This window comes from Ursus arctos, unplaced genomic scaffold (assembly GCF_023065955.2).
Source record: "Ursus arctos isolate Adak ecotype North America unplaced genomic scaffold, UrsArc2.0 scaffold_39, whole genome shotgun sequence".
NCBI classification, from domain to species: domain Eukaryota; kingdom Metazoa; phylum Chordata; class Mammalia; order Carnivora; family Ursidae; genus Ursus; species Ursus arctos.
In genome coordinates, this window is record NW_026623055.1 from 493624 (window position 1) to 513659 (window position 20036).

At 46.3% G+C, this 20036-nt stretch overlaps 1 protein-coding gene across 2 annotated transcripts in view; it reads left to right on the top strand.

Annotated features, from left to right (window-relative positions):
- The window catches only part of LOC125282341 (guanine nucleotide-binding protein G(olf) subunit alpha-like), a 54519-nt gene that overhangs the window by 23059 nt on the left and 11424 nt on the right, over positions 1-20036 (top strand). Inside the window, exons 1-4 of one of the 2 annotated variants that reach the window (XM_048216938.2) lie at positions 17742-17993; positions 18256-18328; positions 19036-19090; positions 19244-19363. In XM_048216938.2, coding sequence (XP_048072895.1) covers positions 17852-17993; positions 18256-18328; positions 19036-19090; positions 19244-19363 — 390 coding nt within the window. In that variant the 5' untranslated portion in view covers positions 17742-17851. Of the gene's footprint in view, positions 1-17741; positions 17994-18255; positions 18329-19035; positions 19091-19243; positions 19364-20036 lie in introns of those variants that run through there. The other variant, XM_048216939.2, reaches the window with a different exon arrangement.

A 20036-nucleotide genomic window follows, 5' to 3' on the forward strand; every position in this document is an offset into this window, starting at 1 on the left:
TTTATTTAGGGGGCGCCTGGGTGGCACAGCGGTTAAGCGTCTGCCTTCAGCTCAGGGCGTGATCCCGGCGTTCTGGGATCAAGCCCCACATCAGGCTCCTCCGCTATGAGCCTGCTTCTTCCTCTCCCACTCCCCCTGCTTGTGTTCCCTCTCTCACTGGCTGTCTCTCTCTCTGTCGAATAAATAAATAAAATCTTTAAAAAAAATAAAATAAAACACTTTATTTGGTTAAACAGGAATGCAAAGTAATGTTTCAGAAATATATTCGATGAAGATTGAGATATCTCCTATTATTCTTAATTGGGGGGAGGAATTCTACGATGCCAGGAACATTCGTATGCAGTTGTAAACTCTTTTCCTTTATGGATTATAGACTTTAAAAAGATGCTAATAGTGTTTATGGGAAATCTAGGTCCCTAAATATACTGCTTCAGATTTTCATCATTTAGGATATGGTAAACGGAAATGATTGTGAAACATGAATAAAACTGAGAGCTGAGTGTCAGGAGCTTTCTGTCCATTTAGTGCCAACAAGCACACACAGAACGAAACTAGACACAGTTGGGCAGGGATCCTCACGGGCATTGTGGGGACCATGGGGATCTCATGGGCTAGCCGAGGATCCTAACCCCCCCATGGCTTTGGGGTGGCTTTGGGTTCCCAGGGGGACAACACCCATCCCTAAGTGGAGTCTCCCCTGGAGTCTCTCTTTCATTCACTCACTCAGCTTGTCACATCACAGATCTGACAAGCACCGTAGGAAACAGCCCTTGGAGGGGCTGCTTCTAGTAGAGAAACCAGGCATTCATCGAACCACAGCAATGAGGGAGGGAGTTAAAACCCCACATGGACCCTTGGCTCTTTGGGCAACTAATCTTTGACAAAGCAGGAAAAAACATCCGGTGGGAAAAAGACAGTCTCTTCAATAAATGGTGCTGGGAAGATTGGACAGCTACATGCAAAAGAATGAAACTTGACCACTATCTCACACCATACACAAAGATAAACTCCAAATGGATGAAAGACCTCGATGTGAGACAAGAATCCATCAAAATCCTAGAGGAGAACATAGGCAGCAACCTCTACGACATCGGCCAAAGCAACCTTTTTCATGACACATCTCCAAAGGCAAGAGAAACAAAAGATAAAATGAACATGTGGGACTTCATCAAGATAAAAAGCTTCTGCACAGCCAAGGAAACAATCAAAAAAACTAAGAGGCAGCCCATGGAATGGGAGAATATATTTGCAAATGATGCTACAGATAAAAGACTGGTATCCAAGATCTACAAAGAACTTCTCAAACTCAATATGCGAGAAACAAATAAATCATAAAATGGGCAGAAGATATGAACAGACACTTTTCCAATGATGACATACAAATGGACAACAGACACATGAAAAAATGTTCAAAATCATTAGCCATCAGGGAAATTCAAATCAAAACCACACTAAGATACCACCTTCCGCCAGTTAGAATGGCAAAAATTAACAAGGCAAGAAACAACAATTGCTGGAGAGGATGTGGAGAAAGGGGATCCCTCCTACATTGTTGGTGGGAATGCAGGTTGGTGCAGCCACTCTGGAAAACAGTGTGGAGGTCCCTTAAAAAGTTAAAAATTGAGCTACCCTATGACCCAGAAATTGCACTACTGGGTATTTACCCTAAAGATACAGACGTAGTGAAGAGAGGGCCATATGCACCCCAATGTTCATAGCAGCATTGTCCGCAATAGCTAAATCGTGGAAGGAACCGAGATGCCCTTCAACAAATGATTGGATTAGCAAGTTGTGGTCCATATATACAATGGAATATTACTCAGCTATCAGAAAGAACGAGTTCTCAACATTTGCTGCAACATGGACGGCACTGGAGGAGATAATGCTAAGTGAAATAAGTCAAGCAGAGAAAGACAATTATCATATTATTTCTCTCATCTATGGAACATAAGAAGTAGGAAGATCGGTAGGGGAAGAAAGGGATAAAGAAAGGGGGGTAATCAGAAGGGGGAATGAAGCATGAGAGACTATGGACTCTGGGGAACAAACTGAGGGCTTCAGAGGGGAGGGGGTGGGGGAATGGGATAGACTGGTGATGGGTAGTAAGGAGGGCACGTATTGCATGGTGCACTGGGTGTTATATACAACTAATGAATCATCAAACTTTACATCAGAAACCAGGGATGTACTGTATGGTGACTAACATAATATAATAAAAAAACATTTAAAAAAATTAAAAAAATAAAACCCCACTGGCATTTCCATGAGATGAGTCACCGCAAGACCAAGGTCCCCTTCGGCCAGGAGACACTGGCAGGGGCCTAGCGTTGGGAGAGGATTTGCATAGATGCACAAAGATCCTGTTGGAAACCTTTCCAGACAAAGGGAGAGGAAAGCGCTGGGCCAGTGAGACCGTCGGCAGACACTGAGAGTATTAGCGGCTGGTGCTGGTAAGGGAGGCAGACTAACTGAAGAGGTGGTTACAAGCGACGGATAATTCCAGTAATTTCAGTCGTCCATTGGTCGCTTTAAAAGAATACAAATTAGGGCGCCTGGATGGCTCAGTCGGTTAAGCGGCAGTCTTCAGCTCAGGTCATGATCCCAGAGTCCTGGGATCGAGTCCCACATCAGGTCCCTGCTCAGCGGGGTGCCGGCTTCTCCCTCGGGCTGCCGCTCCCCCTGCTTGTGCTCTCTCTCTCATTCTCTCTCTCTTGCAAAAATAAATAAATAAAATCTTTCAAAAAAAAGAATACAAGTTAATTGTAAAAAGAGAATGTGGAAGGACAGAGCAAAAGCGCAAACTTCTCCTTGCACTGGGCCAGCAGTGTGCCTCCAGAACCCTTACATTTTCTTCCCACGGGTGGGCTGAGATTGCTTTTATTAAAGATACTTGTGTGCTGTTTCAATTCTAATGTGGAGGCATTCGTTTTATTTTTAACTAATTTGAAAGGTAAGTAAGAGTAAAGGCAGTCTCCTGAATGAGGATTGGAAAAAGCACCAGGCACCCTTGACAACACCTTTGTACAGCATTTGTCCTAAAAGATTCATGCCAGGATTCTGCAACCCCTATTTGCAAAAGGCCCTGGGGGACAGGCCCGGGTCAGAGAGCAGATTTTGCCGTGCTGTTTAGAAGCTGCTGGAGGTCACGTCCTCCTTCAGCACATGAAAAGCATCCTTCATAGTTTTCCCGCATGAACTGCGGGGTGGATGTTTCCCAGATGTACTGAAAAAGATAAACATGACAACCACATGCTGTGTGATGGCGGGTCAGCTCCTGAAAGAGGGATGGGGGATGGCTCTAAGGGACATCATCCTTTCTACTGGTAGACTTTGAATGTGGACTGCAGCTTAGCTAATGGGACCGTAATGATGTTTGTAGTTCAATGAGAGAATCTTGTTCGTAGGAAATACGCACTGACAAGGACATAATGTCTGCCTCCTACTCTCAGATAGTTCTGGAAAAAGTGTGCCTATAAAGTATGAGAACATAGAGTGTATGATTAAGCCCATGCAGCAACATGATAACAAGAAAGGCTCTGGGTGAAGGGTATGCAGAAAAATTTTATGCTATTCTTACAACGTTTTGTAAGTTCAAATTTAAAAATTGAAAAACATACATGTAGCCAAATATTGATGTAGTGACTACGAAATTAGCTTGTCCATTATCTTAATCCTTTCCGTAGAAGAATAGCTTGCTGCTTTGCAATGACGACTGCAAATGCTTCACATTGTATATACTGTCTTCTAGTCCATTCTAAGGATCTTGAGCGCTTTTTCTCTCTCCCTCTCCTCGACCCCCCAGGTTCTTGCACGTTTTTCTGAATGTTTCTCCCTTTCACTCTTCCTCGTAATGTGTATTGTCTTCGCCACCCTGGCTGGGCCTCCAGTTCCGTGTAGATTGAACCCCCCACCTGTCCCTTCCCTCACCTTTCCAGTGTGGGGGGTTTCTTCCTTCTGAAAGCATGGCCCACGTCAGATCACTGCACGGGGACACCTGCCCAACATAGCAGTGGAGTCTCAAATCAAGGTGGCTCTGTTTCCCAAACAATGGGCCTGGCACAGGGACACGTCAATTCAGAGGAAGGACCCCGTTCAGGTCAGGATCCTGGCAGAAGACAAATACCCTATTCAAACCAAGTTCTTTAAGGGTGCTTGATGAAGATGTTATTTATCAAAGTTTGCAGAGGGTTCGGGAAACCAAGAAGGGATGGCGTGGCATCCAAGGGCTGGCAACAGCAGGGGGCCATCACCAGCCCAGGCCTGAGGGGCAGAGGCCACAGCAGTTGTTGGAGCCAAGCTCAGGGCCTTGGGCCAGGAACCGTGGCTTTCGGGGAAGGCAAAAGCCACAGCCAGACCACAGGCTGGCAGGGTCCTCTAGCCCCGCCCTTCTGTCTGTCCCCTCTGCACCCTCGGGAGCTGGGAGCAGGGAGCCCAGACGAGGCGGTCTGCAGAGGCCAGCCTCCTGGACACATGGGTCTGCAGCACCAGGAGAACACCCAGCACAGGATCCTTTCTGCTGCACATAAGGTAGTGAGCTTGGGGGCTGCCTCAGCACGGAAGGGAAACAGGCCTGACTTAAGTTTCTTATTTGAATATTTGAAACTTCCCACAGACCCAGCCTGCCACCGTTGTCTCTTCCAGCTACCTGGCTGCACACTTCCTGGTCACAGGTCCTCAGCCTGAACACAGCCTCTCCCCCCACAAACCTTGGCTACTGGTAGTCTCTCTGTTCCCCCAGGGGCCTCCTCCTGAGCGGCTTTGGGTCCTGCCTGAGCACCGTCCAGACCAAGGTGCCCCTGACTGTTGGCCTCCGTGGCTTCACTGCCCATAACTTGTATTGTCATGTCTGCCGTGGGCAGTTATGCCTCTCTGGGGGCCAGATTCCAGTCTCCCAGAGGGGCAGGATGATGTCTGGAAGGTCTGACCTCTGTGGGCAGAGCCCAGTTGGATGATGTCTCCAGCCTCTCTGCCTCCGAGCCTCAGAGTGCTTTCCCCTCAGACCCGTGACCCTGTAGGGAATGAGAAGCAGCTCCTTCCAGGGCAAACGGGGAATTGTGTGGTGTGAGTCCCATGTGGAGCAGCTGAGGACCTGCTTGATGGCAGCAGGACAGCAAGCGATTTTCAGGGACTCAACTGCAAAGCTAAAAGAGCTGTAATAATCACAGAGGCCGAGGATGGTCAGATGCTCTTAGCTGTCCAACAATAACACCATGTTATTACTGTACTCCAGGCACTCGATGTACCACTAAAGGACATGAACAGAAATATCGCAGTTGTGTAGGTTGTTGACTGAACAAGGTCACACAGCCTGGAGAGAACTCTGCAGAACTAGATGTCCTAGGGACACTTGGTTCTTAATGTGCTTTTGAGCCTTTCGTGGAGCATAGAATCCCTGTGGTGTTGTTTTACTTAACTTTTTATGTGGAAGGGGGCGCCTTCCCCTTTTATTCAGAGAGGACGCCTGCAGGGCTCAGTCAGTTAACCATCCAACTCTTGGTTTCGGCTCAGGTAGTGATCTCATGGGTCCTGGGATCAAGCCCAGCATTGGGCTCCTTGCTCAGCGGGGAGTCTGCTTGTCCCTCTCCCTCTGCTCCTCCCCTCCACTTCTGCTCTCTCTCATGATCTCTCTCTCTCTCTCTCTGTCATACTCTCTCTCTCTGTCAGATAAATAAATAAAATCTTAAAAAAAAAAAAAAAAGTTCCCCTAGATGGAGCCTCTGTGTCTGGATCTTGCCTGACCCAAACTTCGCTATGCTGTTTGCAAATGCTGATTCTCCCGTTCCAGGATTACGTTCACATTCTCTAGCAGCTAGCTAGCAAGATCCCTCCCTTCTCCCCCATTTATTTACTTATCTCTTTGTTATTGGACACATAATATTCCTATATTTTTCAGTGGTTTAGAATTCATTTCTGTACCTAAATATTTGGGTGCTCATATCATCCCAGATTTGACTAAATGAGAGCCCCTTCGGTCTGGCTCTTGTGTCCCAGTGACATTCCACCAACAGTTTTAAAGCACTTTCTTACTTTCTGGCATGACCATGTTCCAGGTTTACCTTGCATCTACCCTGGCCCCCAGGCTGATATCACCCATTTCTTCGAGGAGCCCTGGTTCCTTGTGGTGATAAGTAAGACTAAGAGTCAGACCCGGGCAAGAGGTGGCTCACTGCTGTTGGAGTGACTTAACTTCTTGGCCTTTCCAACAGACCAAATGAAGAAATGTAGGCATGTACCCTTGACCCTTGAACAACTCAAATTCATACTGCACAAATCCATCTATATGCGGGGGGTTTTTTCAATACAGTACAATACTATAAATATATTTTCTCTTCCTTATGATTTTCTTAATAACATTTTCTTTTCTCTAGCTTCTTTATTATAAGAATACAGTATAGAATACATATAACATGCAAAAATACATATCTAATCAATTGTTTATGTTAACATAAGCCTTCTGGTCAACGGTAGGCCACTAGCAGTTAAGTTTTGGGTTTTTCTGTTTGTTTGTTTGTTTAAGATTTTATTTATTTATTTGAGGGGCCAGAGGGAGAGGGAGAAGCAGACTGTCCGCTGAGAAGGGAGCCCGATACGAAGCTCAATCCCAGGACCCTGAGATCATGACCTGAGCCGGAGGCAGACGCTTAACCAACTAAGACACCCAGGAGCCCCTATAGTTAAGTTTTTGAAGAGTTAAAAGTTAAACGCAGATTTTCGACTGTGCAGGGGGTCGACACCCTAACCTTGCATTGTTCAAGGTCAAGTATATATACATATATGTGTACACAGCATACAAATGTACACACATACATGCCCATACCATCAACATATACATATATATTTTGGAAAGCACGATTTCACAACGGCCACTACAATCCAGGTCATCCTCACAGGCTCTCCCTTGCCTTCCCTCATTCTGTATTTGTACATCATTCTTCCTCTCTGAAAATCCTGGCTGTCAATAACAACATTAACATATTTCTGTAATTGTTCAATCCTATAATACATCTAAATCAGATTGAGATTTATCTGCAAAGACTCCCCTTTTGAATGTCAGTCTTTCATTTATTTATAGTTTAAATCTGTTGAAACGTTCCTACTTAATGACAGATGTAAAAAAATTACATAATGGCAAAGATAGACAAATATTAGGTTCTATCTCCCTTGTTCTTTGCCAGCAGCCCTGCAAGCTGTAGGAAGAGCCATTCCAACTTTTCTGAGAAAGCTACATAGTTCCCACCTGTGGTAAAATGTGTCTATGTTCCATTTAATTTCATATACAATTTGACTGTTGTCAAAGGAATGCTGTTGCTTTAAACTCTGTAACCAAGCCAAATTCTAAAAGAAACCAGTTGCTAAGGCAACTGGGCAAAGAGTTAATTAATTCATCAGTCATTATATGCAGATTAATCTGCCTAAGTGAGCTAGAAAGGAAGTGGGCTTGTTTGATTTTTTCCTTTTGGAATTAGTGGAAGAAGAATGGTGTGATTTTTTTCAATCTGTAAAGGCTGGAGAGTTCCTTCTGGAAAAGGCGCAGGCTTTGCGATCAGACGGGTGCTCCACCCCTTTCAGGACCCTGGGGGGCCTTCAGGCCAACAGCCTTATCTGCAAAAGGTGGCTAATAATGTGATCCTATAGGTTGCTGTGAAGATCAGATGAGATGCTAGACATAAAGCACCTTCCAGCGTGTTTTTAAAATTAAGATGAAAGGTGACTAGCCAAGTTAAGCATGCATTTCTCCAGGAAAGGAAATGATATTTTTTCTTCCCTTTTATAATTGACCACGCACACCCTATGGGTTCCCGCAGTAATCTCTACAGAATTCAGAGAACTTTACCGCATTTACTTGGTTCCATGTCTGTCCCTCTCTACTAGACTAGTAAACTGCTTGAGATGGCAGATAATGTCTAATTAATCCTTAAAATCTCAAGGCTTTGTGTGCGTAGGCTTTCAAAAGAATACTTAACGGTGAACGAATGAACATAAATGCACCACTATTAAACATCCTTCCAGCTCTACATTGCCACCTGCTGGTAAGAAACTATAATTGCAGCAAATATTTCTAAAGGGCTTGAAGTCCCTTAACTATAATCCGAAAAGTCAAAACAAATATCCTGAAATCACAATAAAGAAAGATCTCTCACTCCCACAATTGTCATGATGAAGATTCTACATGTGAATTTTTTCTTGTTTTTCTTGTGGCAAAATACACATAACATAAAACTTACCATATTCACCATTTTTAAGGGTACAGTTCTGTAACTTCAAGGGCATTCCCATTTCGTGCGGCCACTGCCTCCACCCACCTGCAGAACTTTTTCAACTTCCCAAACAGAAAGTCTGTGCCCATTCAACACTAACTCCCCATTCTCCCTTCCCCAGCCCCAGGCCACCACCATTCTACTTTCCCTCTCTAGGAATCTGACTGCCCGAGGTCCCTCACAGAAGTGGGGTCATACAGTAAATGTCCTTTTGTGACTGGCTTTTTTCACTTAGCATAATGTCCTCAAAGTTTATCCATGTTTATTTTAGAATGTCCTTGCTTTTTATTTATTTATTTATTTATTTTTTTAAAGAGAGAGAGTACATGCAAGCAGGGGTGGGGGAGAGGTGCAGAGGGAGAGGGAGAGGGGGAGAATCCTCAAGCGGACTCCTTGATCAGAACAGAGCCCCATGTGGGGCTCGATCTCATGACCCTGAGATCATGACCCGAGCCAAAATCAAGAGTCAGACGCCTAACCGACTGAGTCACCCGGCACCCCAAATGTCCTTCCTTTTTAAAGCAGAATACTATTTTATCATACACGTAGACCACATTTTGTTTATCCATTCATCCATCACCTGTGCTTTTTTTTTTTCCATTTCCAACATGTCTCATTGCCTTCATGTTCCCCCTAGTTGCCAGTACTTTGCTCAGCTGAGTATAGGTAGTCCCTCAACAAATCCGTGTTGACTGTACCATACGTCACTGCTCGCGTGCCTGCCTAGTTGTTTCTAGTAGGAGCTCCTCGAGGACAACACACTGCTTCATGCAGAGAACTTAAATGGATTATGTGTTAGAGTTTAATGATAATAATTGCTATATTTATTGGGAGCTTGCTATTTGCCAGGCACTGTGATAAGATGAATTGATTCCTATCATTCTCGCCATAGCTCCATGAGGTGAATGCCATTGTCCTCTCCCATTTAGAGAAAGAAACAGAATCACTCAGCAGAAGAGGCATTTGAGGCCAGCCATTCTTGCTCAGCAACCCATGCTCTTAACCACTAAGCACACAAACCGTGGGAGAGCTTTTACCTTAAGAAAAATTGCCACACCAAGAATCTATATTTTCCTGTGGCTCACTGGGTTCAGCGCCCCTCAGAGACACAGCGTGTGCTGGGTGTCCCTCTGCCTCCTGTATGTGACCTACTTCCTCTCCTTTCGCAGATCTTCCTTGCCTGAAGTGCGCTCCTTCTCCCTACCCCGTCCAATCCCCTTTTTCAAGACACTCCTGGGGTCCCTCCTCCTTGGTGAAACTTTTGCCAATCCCGTGGACCCTCCCATCCCCCCAGGGCCCTACCACACCTTTCAGCTCTGGGTTCCTGCATATGGTCACACATTGCCCTCTGAATGACAAAAGTATGCTAGTCTTATTTCCCCAACTGCTCAAGAAGGTAAAAAATTGGGGCGCCTGGGTGGCACAGCGGTTAAGCGTCTGCCTTCGGCTCAGGGCGTGATCCCGGCGTTATGGGATCGAGCCCCACATCAGGCTCTTCCGCTATGACCCTGCTTCTTCCTCTCCCACTCCCCCTGCTTGTGTTCCCTCTCTCACTGGCTGTCTCTATCTCTGTCGAATAAATAAATAAAATCTTAAAAAAAAAAAAAAAAGAAGGTAAAAAATTGCCCTCAGAGTCTTCTTACCCTTTCGGTGGTACATCTCTCCAGATGATGGCCTATAGGGAGAAATAAAGACGAGTTCAATGCCCTGAATCTATGTTGTGTAGACACAAAATTGGATTCTCTTAGTTATCTTGCTTTACAGAATATTGTTGCTGGATTTGCTTAAAGTATGAGAACAGTTGTGAGGTAAGTAGGCAGTCCAACCCGAATCGGTGTGTTAAAACTAGGATTCACGTCACCATGCCTCCTGAAGACCTGACTTCGCACGAGGGCGCCTCACTGACACCGAGAGAATGTCAGTAAGCATTTAAAATGCACGTCGAATCATTTGTCTCTTTTTGTTCCAAATCAGATAAAAAACAGGTTTGAAGAGAACTTTTAATCATTGGACACATTCTTATAACCCTGGAGATTGCATGAGATTGAATCCTAAAAAAAAAAAATTATATATATATATATGTATATGGGCCACCTGGGTGGCTCAGTCGGTTGGGCATCTGCCTTTGGGTCAGGTCATGATCCTGATGTCCTGGGATCAAGCCCCGCGCCGGGTTCCCTGCTCCTCGGGGAGCCTCCTCCTCCCTCTCCCTCTGCCTGCTGCTCCCCCTGCTTGTGCTCTCGTTCTCTCTCTCTCTCTCAGTCAAATAAATAAATAAATCTTTTTAAAAATTATATTGGGGAATATAGTTATCCGAGGAATAGAAAACTCATGCCATCTAGAACTAAGTGCTAAAATTATTTTTTATCACAAAAGATCCCTTATGGTTTAAGCTTTATTCGGAAAACAGACTCCTAACTATAGAGAACAAACTGATGTTGGGGGGCGGGTGTTGGGGGATGGGTGAAACAGGTTCCAGGGACTAAGGAGCACACCTGTCATGATGAGCACCAGGGGATATATGAAAGTGTTGAATCGCTATATTGTCTACCTGAAACTAGTATAACACTGTATGTTAACTACTGGAATTAAAATAAAAACTTTTTCAAAAAGAAAGAAAAAACACTTAAACTTTATTCACATATGGTGGATTTGTGTGCAAGCTCTACATTTTATATCTGATGTTTGTTACTTAGTAAAGAAAGAAATATCTTTGAAACTGTTTAGACAATCTTTGCAACGTTACATCAGTATTCGAATCTCTGAATTAAACAACGGGTGTCTGAAAATCAGATATAGTCCCCTATTTTGTTAGGCTATTTGAGGTTGAAGATAGGGATTAAATAGCTAGGGGTGCTAGTCTTCATGGTTTGAAGGCTACTTTTCTCTTCTCCTCCAGTCCTTGAGCCCCTTCCTGGATTTGTTTGGAAAACGTGTATTGGCTTCCACTCGGATGTGTGGTTTCCCTCACAGTACACTCACAGTCCACAGACTGCCCTTCTGATGCCTCTGCCTCGTAACCTGAACCCCATTTGGTGGCTTTCACTGCTGTTTTGAACTGCAAAACCATAATCGTTTCATTCTGTTTGCAGATTTCCCATTCTGCTTATTGGGATTTTTGTTGTTTCCTTTTAGCTTATTCGGTAGTCTCTCAACTGGTGTTTTTCTACTATAATGAAACTCCTGTCTGTGGCACTGAGTTGTGGATTCCAATAAGGATATTTCAGTCCTGGGTTTCTGGACACAGGGCAGAGTCAAAGATGGTTAACATCCCTTTCCTATTGATCTGCTGCTTTGGTTTTTCAAGTTGTCAGTTAAAAAGACTGTATCACTTGGGGCGCCTGGATGGCTCAGTCGTTAAGCGTCTGCCTTTGGCTCAGGGCGTGATCCCAGTGTTCTGGGATCGAGCCCCGCATCGGGCTCCTCCGCTGGGAGACTGCTTCTTCCTCTTCCACTCCGCCTGCTTGTGTTCCCTCTCTCGCTGGCTGTCTCTCTCTCTCAAATGAATAAATGAAATCTTAAAAAAATAAATAAAGACTGCATCACTACCTTTTATGGATGGCCCTTCCAAAAGCTACTTAATATTACCCTGGCTGTAGGAGTAAGGGGGAGAAAAGACAAATCATTTCAATGAATTCTAAAGTATTTGATTGCAGAGTATTATGTACAGAGAGGGTAAATGGAATAAGTTCCCCGGATTTTCTATAAAAAATGTAAGACGTTTTACCCCAGTATTTTTAAAGTGTATGGTAACTGGGTCATGGAGTGAGTTCCACTGCCAAGAAGGGAAAATATCTTGCACAGGTTGTTTCCACCAAGTCACTAAGAAAGAAAAGGGAGAGACCCATAACAAGTCGTCTAACGCGGCGCGGAGCAGCACGAGGGCTGCGTGAACGCCCTCCCGGGGGGCCAATGGCCGTTCTGGAAGCTTCAGGTTTGCAAAACTGGCTGCAGCCGGTAGTTCTCGCATTGAATTAGGACCTAGTTACCTTTCCTGGACTATTTTGTTCCTTTTCTTCTAAAACTTTGGATATATCTGTTCTGAAAATCTTAGTGCCGTTTTAACCTTTAGTCACCTCGAAAGTATAAAATGCCACCACAAAACCAGTTAATACCTTTCTTAAATAATGATTGAGGCCTGTCATACACCGAAACAGGTTCCTTGAATGTTTCATCTTCACTGTTAATTGAACTTCTACAGGGAGCCTCCTTGTAGGGAGAAACAAATGCTGTTCGTATGGCTGTCGCCGACTTGAGTCCAACTCCCCAGAGAACAGGTGTAGTTTTTTCCCCAACATGTGCCAACTTCAATCAGAGGGTCTGAAACAAAATCAAATCTTAAAATCATGATTGAAAATTCACAAAACTAACTGTAAACGAAATTTAAATAATCACACTTCCAAATGCACTACCGCTTGAGACACCCTTGTCTTCAATATCGACCAGACTGAGGAAGACACCACTTCGTGTGACCTTTGTCCTTTTGCCCCAAACTCTGTGCCTTCCCCATTCTCCTCAATGGCCTCCCCTCCCCTCTTGGGCAGGCACAGGCGCACCCCTGGCCGGCCGCCGCCCCCCGTGCGGGCAGGCAGCTAGCTGCAGGGCGGCCCTTGCTCTCCGCAGGTGGGTGTGCGCCGCTGGGTGAGGGCGATGCTGCCGCACAGCCGTTGCCTGGCAACAGAGCCCTGCACTGCCTGCGGCTCCAGGCTGTTCTTGGTGTGCCCCAAAAGCTCCGCTCCCGCCACTGCAGGTGAGCCAGCTGGGATCTGGGATTCTGATCCCATGGTTTCAAACACGAATGAGGATTAATTTCCCAGACCAGACTAGGAAAAAGCCAGATGATCGGATTAAAGGGGGGCGGGGCGGGGGGGGGGGGCGGCTGGAGAAGGTGTCTTGATTTCCTACCTGATAACAGACTGGGTAAAACTGGCTTTGCATTTCTCATAAAAAATGTTGCATCACTGTATACGGACGTTACTTTTCTGTTTTAGAATGTTTGGCAGCGTGTCGCGGAACACACTGTAGGTCCTTTATTGCGGCTATTACAGCCAGGATACAAGGGTTTATAGCCCAGATACATCCCTTACTCAGCCCTCAAAGCTACTGCAAAGTAAATGTCGACAATAGTTCCTTTTAGGCTGGGGCGCCTGGGTGGAACAGCGGTTAAGCGTTTGCCTTGGCTCAGGGCGTGATCCCGGCGTTATGGGATCGAGCCCCACATCGGGCTCTTCCGCTATGAGCCTGCTTCTTCCTCTCCCACTCCCCCTGCTTGTGTTCCCTCTCTCGCTGGCTGTCTCTACCTCTGTCGAATGAATAAATAAAATTTAAAAAAAATAGTTCCTTTTAGGGTTATTGCAAATGCTACAGAAATTATCCCATGGGAAGGACTAGCACAGGGCCAGCAATCAATGAACAACTAGGAGAAGCTATTTTACACTGAATATATTATTACTGCGTTGATACATTAACTTCTTGGGTGTGTTATTCATTATATATGATCATCTAAATCTTATTAGCATTCCAAATACAAAAACTTATCTTTAACCCCATTTCATGGTAAACTCAGGCATATTAAAATAGTTAGGAGTTTATTTGAACAAAACGTGATTCGAGTCAGGCAGCAGCCCATCTAACTAAAAGAAAGGAGCTCCAAGGAGCTGCACAGAATGAAAGATTTTCATAACCAGCAGGGAGCAGAAACAAGGAAATTATACTAGGTTCAAAAGCGGATTAGTTATTGCAAGGTTACTTTTCCTTAGGGGATGACAGGGGTGTATGAAGCAGATCACCTAACTTGTGCTCGTCAGGTGATGCCAGACTGACAGGTTTAAGATTTCATTTCTAGGAAAGTCAAAACTGTAATTGATTCTCAGTTTGGTGGTGGGGGGCTTAGCATAAGCAACTTGATAATAATTAACAATTGTCTTGTTTTTTGACACCCCTAATTCCTAGATCTGAACAAGTGGGAACTTTCTGCTGTATTTTTAGGGTAACTGAATTATCGGGCTTCCTTAAAAGTGTAGCCTTGGGGTTCTAACTTTATTCTCCCTTTATAAGTTTTCATGGGATTTGTTTTGAAACTTTTTCTTCCAACTGTTTATAAAAATCTTGGCCTTAGGGACACCTGGGTAGCTGGTTCCATTGGTTAAGCATCTGCCTTTGGCTCAGGTCATGATCCCAGGACCCTGGGATTGAGTCCCACATCGGACTCCCTGCTCCGTGGGGAGCCTGCTTCTCCCTCTCCTCCCCACCGGTTGCTGTCTCTCACTATCTCTGTCTCTGTCTCTCTCTCACTCTCTCAAATAAATAAAATCTTTGGGGAAAAAAATCTTGGCATTAAGAAAACTGACAAATCCTTATGAACATCCCACTATACTATGCAATTTTTATATATCTTTTCTTGCCTCCTGACTGCCCCCATTACCCACAGTACATGCCAGGTTGATATTACCATGTGTGAACATTTGTGTGAGGTCAAAGTGTAAGGCCTGGCAACAGTGATAAATAGTCCCCTTCCACAAAACTAGAACCTTGAACCTAGCTCCGAGTATAGTATGGCACTGTATGTTTGCTTCTGCCTATGTCAAGAAGAATAATTGACTGCTCTTGTTTTTTAGAAAGTATTGATATTTTCAGTGCAGCACCAAATTGGGCAAGTGCTTCCTGAACTTAAAATCTGATGACAAAACTCCTTTCATGAGACCCCATCTTTTGAGCAGGGGTTATCTTTTGGCTTTCAGGAATTCAGTGACCCATTCAACAAAGATCCATGGGGCAGCTCCTCCCAGCCAGGCACTGGACTAGACGCAGGTGCAGTGGGTGTAAAAGACAGACTCAGGCTCGGCTCTCATGGAGGCCAAGGTCTAGCCGACTTTGGAAAAAGCTGTAAATACACCGGTACGGTGCAAGGAGCTGGTGAGACAATAGAGCATGGGGAAGGGGGCCTAACACTGAATGTGGAGGGGGTAGTGAGGCTAGAAGGATAATTAGGAGATGGCCAAGTGAAGAAGATATCCCAGGTATTCCGGACAGAAGCAGCATGTGAACCCAGCGGACGAGCCAGGGCGTTCGTGAAGTCCACGCGGCTGGAAGGAGGGGCAGGGCAGGGCTGGGAAGGGGAGCCACTTGAGACCTGAGGCCACAGAGTTTACACCAACCCGGTCTTGAAGGAGCGTGGTGGAGGCCTTGTAGGTGGTGGGGACAGACACGGCAAATGTGTATTGTCCCTGTGGCGACATGGGGTTCTAGATTAAGTGAGCAGAAGGTCATTGCCGAAATCCACATTAGATTAGTGATCTAAGACCATGGTAGTGGAAGACAGCGTGAAAGAGATATTTGGTAGCTCGGAAACAGACTCCATGGGACACAGTAAGTGTTTGGGTTTGCAGGAAGGAGACGGAGTCAGGAATGAGTCCCATGTTCTGGTTTGGAAAATTGGGGACCCTTATCACAGAGAGAGAAGAGAAAGGAAAGGGCTGGAGGTGTGGGGGTAAGCGTAGGGGATGAGCTCAGCCCTTGGCAGGTAGAACGGAGGATCTACTTCAGGGAGATGGAAGTGAAGATATGCTTGGGAGTGGCAGGGGACAAGAGGGTGAGCGGGGCTGGAGATGGGATGTGGCCGTAGTCAGAGCTGCGTGCACAGACTATGGAGGATACAGTCAGCCCTACCAGGAATGTGTGCGAGGGGAGAAAGGGTGGGTGGGGTCCTGGGCACCTCTACCAGCCAGAGGGTGAGCAGGCCATGAAAACCACCATGCAATGCAAGCCAAAGAACAAGACAGTCGCCAAGGAGGGCCAGTGCCAGCTCCACGGAGAGGTCAAAGAAAGTAAAGACCAAAGTTCATGGATGAAGTTTAGTGCCTGGGAGGCCACTGATGACCCTAATGAGAATATTCTCAGTGCAGGGAGGTGGGCCAAAGCCAGGCTGCCGGGAGCTGAGGTGTGAAGAGGAGGTGAGGAAGGACAGGTCAGAATCAGATTCCCTTTTTAACTCTAGGCTGCTGGGGGCGGGAGGGGGGGGCAGGAGAAAAAAATGGTGGCACTAACAAGGAGTCTGAGATGTTAGGAGGTGCTGTTGGGTTTGAATGAGATACACTGACAAGTGGGGCCTGCTGTGCCCCCGGGGTGCGTGCGACCTACAGAGGTAATGGGGCAGCAGAGCGCGGGGAGCCCCGCCAGGTGCTGTTTGATCTCTACAAAGAAGATCAGGCCTTGCTGAATGCGAGAGAAATGTGGGTTTAGAGGAAACTGGGGCACTTGAAGACAAATGAACAAGGCCACCTAAAAGAATCAGTGCGCAAGGCGGCGGGCCCCCAGAGCCTGGAGACCATCACCGTGCCATAACAGCACCGCACGGGGAAGTGATCTCAGTCCGGGGCTTCTCAGCCGGGTCGCCTCTTACGCCGTCCTTCCTGCAAGTCCTAGAATGCGAGTGCAAAGCTGCTGCAGACCGACTGTCTCTGTGGGCTGGTGGTAGCAGTAACGAGGGAACTCGCACTCAGCACCGTGAATGAGAACGCAGACGGGTCTCTATCCTCTTCGGTTCCACGGCTACAATGACAAAGTTCGAGGCCATAGTGTCTCCTAGGAAAGTAGTAGAGCTGTTCAGAGAACTGCGAAGGAGAAACGGGGGCTGGAGATAAAGACAAGAGGCTAAGGGAGGCGGCGGCGTGGGTGCGCTGGAATAGTCTAGAAAATGAACGGAACAAAGGCGGTGTGACTGGTGAGCCTCTTACAGATCCTCCTCCCTGATAGAATATGCATGATCCTGCGCGAGTCCTCGCCTGCCTGGGAGCAGGGAGGCGTCCGAGGCATCGGCGGGGAGCGCACGCCCAGACCCAGTCTCCCGGGCTCGGGGTGCGAGAGAGGCACGCGGCCGGGCTCGTAGAGGTCAGCTCCCGACCCCTCCAGCACTGACAGCGCTAGTGGCCCAGCGAGATCCCCGCGAGCAGGCCAGCTCCCTTCCCGGCCGCGCGGAGGCCCGGGGGTCGCTAGGAACCGGGAGGGGGCGCGCGTCCGACGGCGGAGGCAGCGCGGGGCGCGAGCGGGCCGGCAGGTGCCCACGGTCGCCTTGAGGGGACCGGGCGGCGCGCTCCGTCCCGCCACGCCGCTGTCGGCCAGCAGCCGGCAGGGCCCGGACATCCTCGCGCTCCCGCAGGGCGCTTCCCAGGCCGCGCAGGCGGGGGCGGGGCTGAGTGGGTCCAAGTGTGGCGCGGGCGGTGCGGGCGCGGCGACCAGGGGCGAGCTCCGGGCGCAGCGCCACCCTGGCTGGCTCCAGCAGAGCCCGGTGCTCTCGGCCCCCGTCTCCCTTCATTCTGTGCGGTTTGTCCAGCAGAAAATTCTAAACCTGTATTTTTAAAAAGCATTTCTTTGGCTCCGCGCGACTTTCTCGCATCCTTTTTAGTTGGGAGTTTGCGGTGGGCAGAGGGAGGGAGAAGGAACGCCTGTTCTGATCGGCAAACACCGAGAGACCAGAGCATCTCTTTCAGCGGCAAGGAAAAGAAGCCGTCGCAGGATCCACACACATCTACAACTCTCTATTGCTTTTTGTGCAAATACCTAACTCTGCCTGAAGTCCATCCAAGCGGGCAGGCATGGGGTGTTTGGGCAACAGCAAGACGGCAGAAGACCAGGGCGCCGATGAAAAAGAACGACGCGAGGCCAACAAGAAGATCGAGAAGCAGTTGCAGAAGGAGCGTCTGGCTTACAAAGCGACTCACCGCCTGCTGCTACTGGGTAAGGCCGGAGGGCGCGCGGCGGCTCCCGGCCGGAGCGGAGCGCACAGCCCGGAGCGCGGCGAGCGCGGGGGCCGGGCGGGCAGGACCGGGCGGGGGCCGCCCTCACCGCCGCCAGCCACCGGGACCCGCTCCTCCAGTCGCCAGCTGGCGTGTACTGGAAAATGCCCACGCTGGAGTAGAGTAATTACTGTCTGGGTTGGCAGGAGAGATGGCAACGGTATTGGGCCACGGAGTACAGCATTCTTTTTCTGTGTTTGCAGGGGCTGGCGAGTCTGGGAAGAGTACTATTGTCAAACAAATGAGGATCCTGCATGTCAATGGATTTAATCCTGAGTAAGGAGTGATCAATTTCGCTTTTGCTTCCAAACTGCATGCAAGCTCCCAAACTGCATTTCACGTCTCTTCAGCATTTCCAAACGTGCTTTCTCTGAAGAGTTAATCTGATCATTGAGTAGACCTTTGGGGCGGGGGGTAGAAGCCTGTTGTTGAATCTGGTATATTTAGGCAAATCCTTCTTTTGGTAGCGTCCAGATGAAAAGATAGCATAACTTCCTTAACAAAATATGATTTATTAGGTATTCTTGCGGTATGGGTCTGTGTTATCCGTACTGCACTTAGCAGACTTAACCAATATGTCAGTATATACTTTTCTCTATATCCTTGGTCTGCCTCTATTTCAATTCAGAACTATCAACGTATGGATAATTCAAATAAAATATAATTACAAGTTTAGCTGTATAGTTTTTATATGCAATATTATTCATAACAACCTTGCCATGCTTTGTGTAACTTGTGTAGTTGTTTAAAACCACACATTGTAATGTGTGCATTCAAGTTTGCTTCATATACAGATTAGGGAAAAAAGGTACATTTTCCTCTCCCAGTTAAAAACTTCACAGCTGTTGTCTTGGGGGTTGGTGTTGACCTCTAGGAAAACCAGTCTAGCCCCATGCTGCCGCTGGAAGTTTAAAATCCCACTCAACTGATTCAAGTCAGTGCTAAAGGTAAATTAAATTAATAATAATTCTCTTTTAATATAGGGAAAAGAAACAGAAAATTCTGGACATCAGGAAAAATGTTAAAGATGCTATTGTGGTAAGGATTTTTTTTTTTAAATGTTGGGTTAGTAGAAAGGTTAAATACTCTGCTCTCTAAAACTGTATAGACAGAAAGTATATATATCTAGTTGTCCTATGAGGAGCCTAAATGTTGTATTTATCCACATATTTTTTCTTCATTCCATTTTAGACAATTGTTTCAGCGATGAGTACTATCATACCTCCAGTTCCACTGGCCAACCCAGAAAACCAATTTCGATCAGACTATATCAAGAGTATAGCTCCTATCACCGACTTTGAATATTCCCAGGTAAGTAAATCCTTCTTGAAATATTTTAAATGGTGAAAGAGAGAACCATTTTTAATGAGATTGCTTGAGAAGCAATGTTAATTATTATTTTATCTTTGACTTCAGAATCTAGCCCCCTGCCTAAGAGAAATGCTTTCCTTCATACCAAAATATTAACATTGGTTTAAAAATGCTGAAGACAATAGAATGGCTAAGAAATGCTTTTATGAATGTATTGGTGAGGTTGGTAATCAGGAAGATAGCCTACCTTTAAGAAATATTGATAGTACTTTTTCCTACATGTATTCCTAAATTAACAATTAAGCAGATAACAGAATAGAAATGACATGAGCAGAGAGAAATATTTATGGTAAGTAACTGCTTCCGTGGGAATAGTAGAACAGAATTCAGTTCACTCTTAAGATGCACATCCCATGGCTCAAGTGAGAAGAGAATGCACATTGTAAATAACATAGATCACTTCTGAATATTTATTCTATGATAGGAAGAAACGTGGTTTGCTTCACATCTGCAGTATTTATGGCTGCTTTCCTAATTCCTTGGATAACGGTATTGCTTATGTGAGACGGTAAAATGAATAGTAATTTTCTCTTGTTTGGGCTATATAGGTATCTTTAAAATATTGTTATGTGGTCATTCGATTAAGCATGCGTCAAAGGAAAATATATGTGTT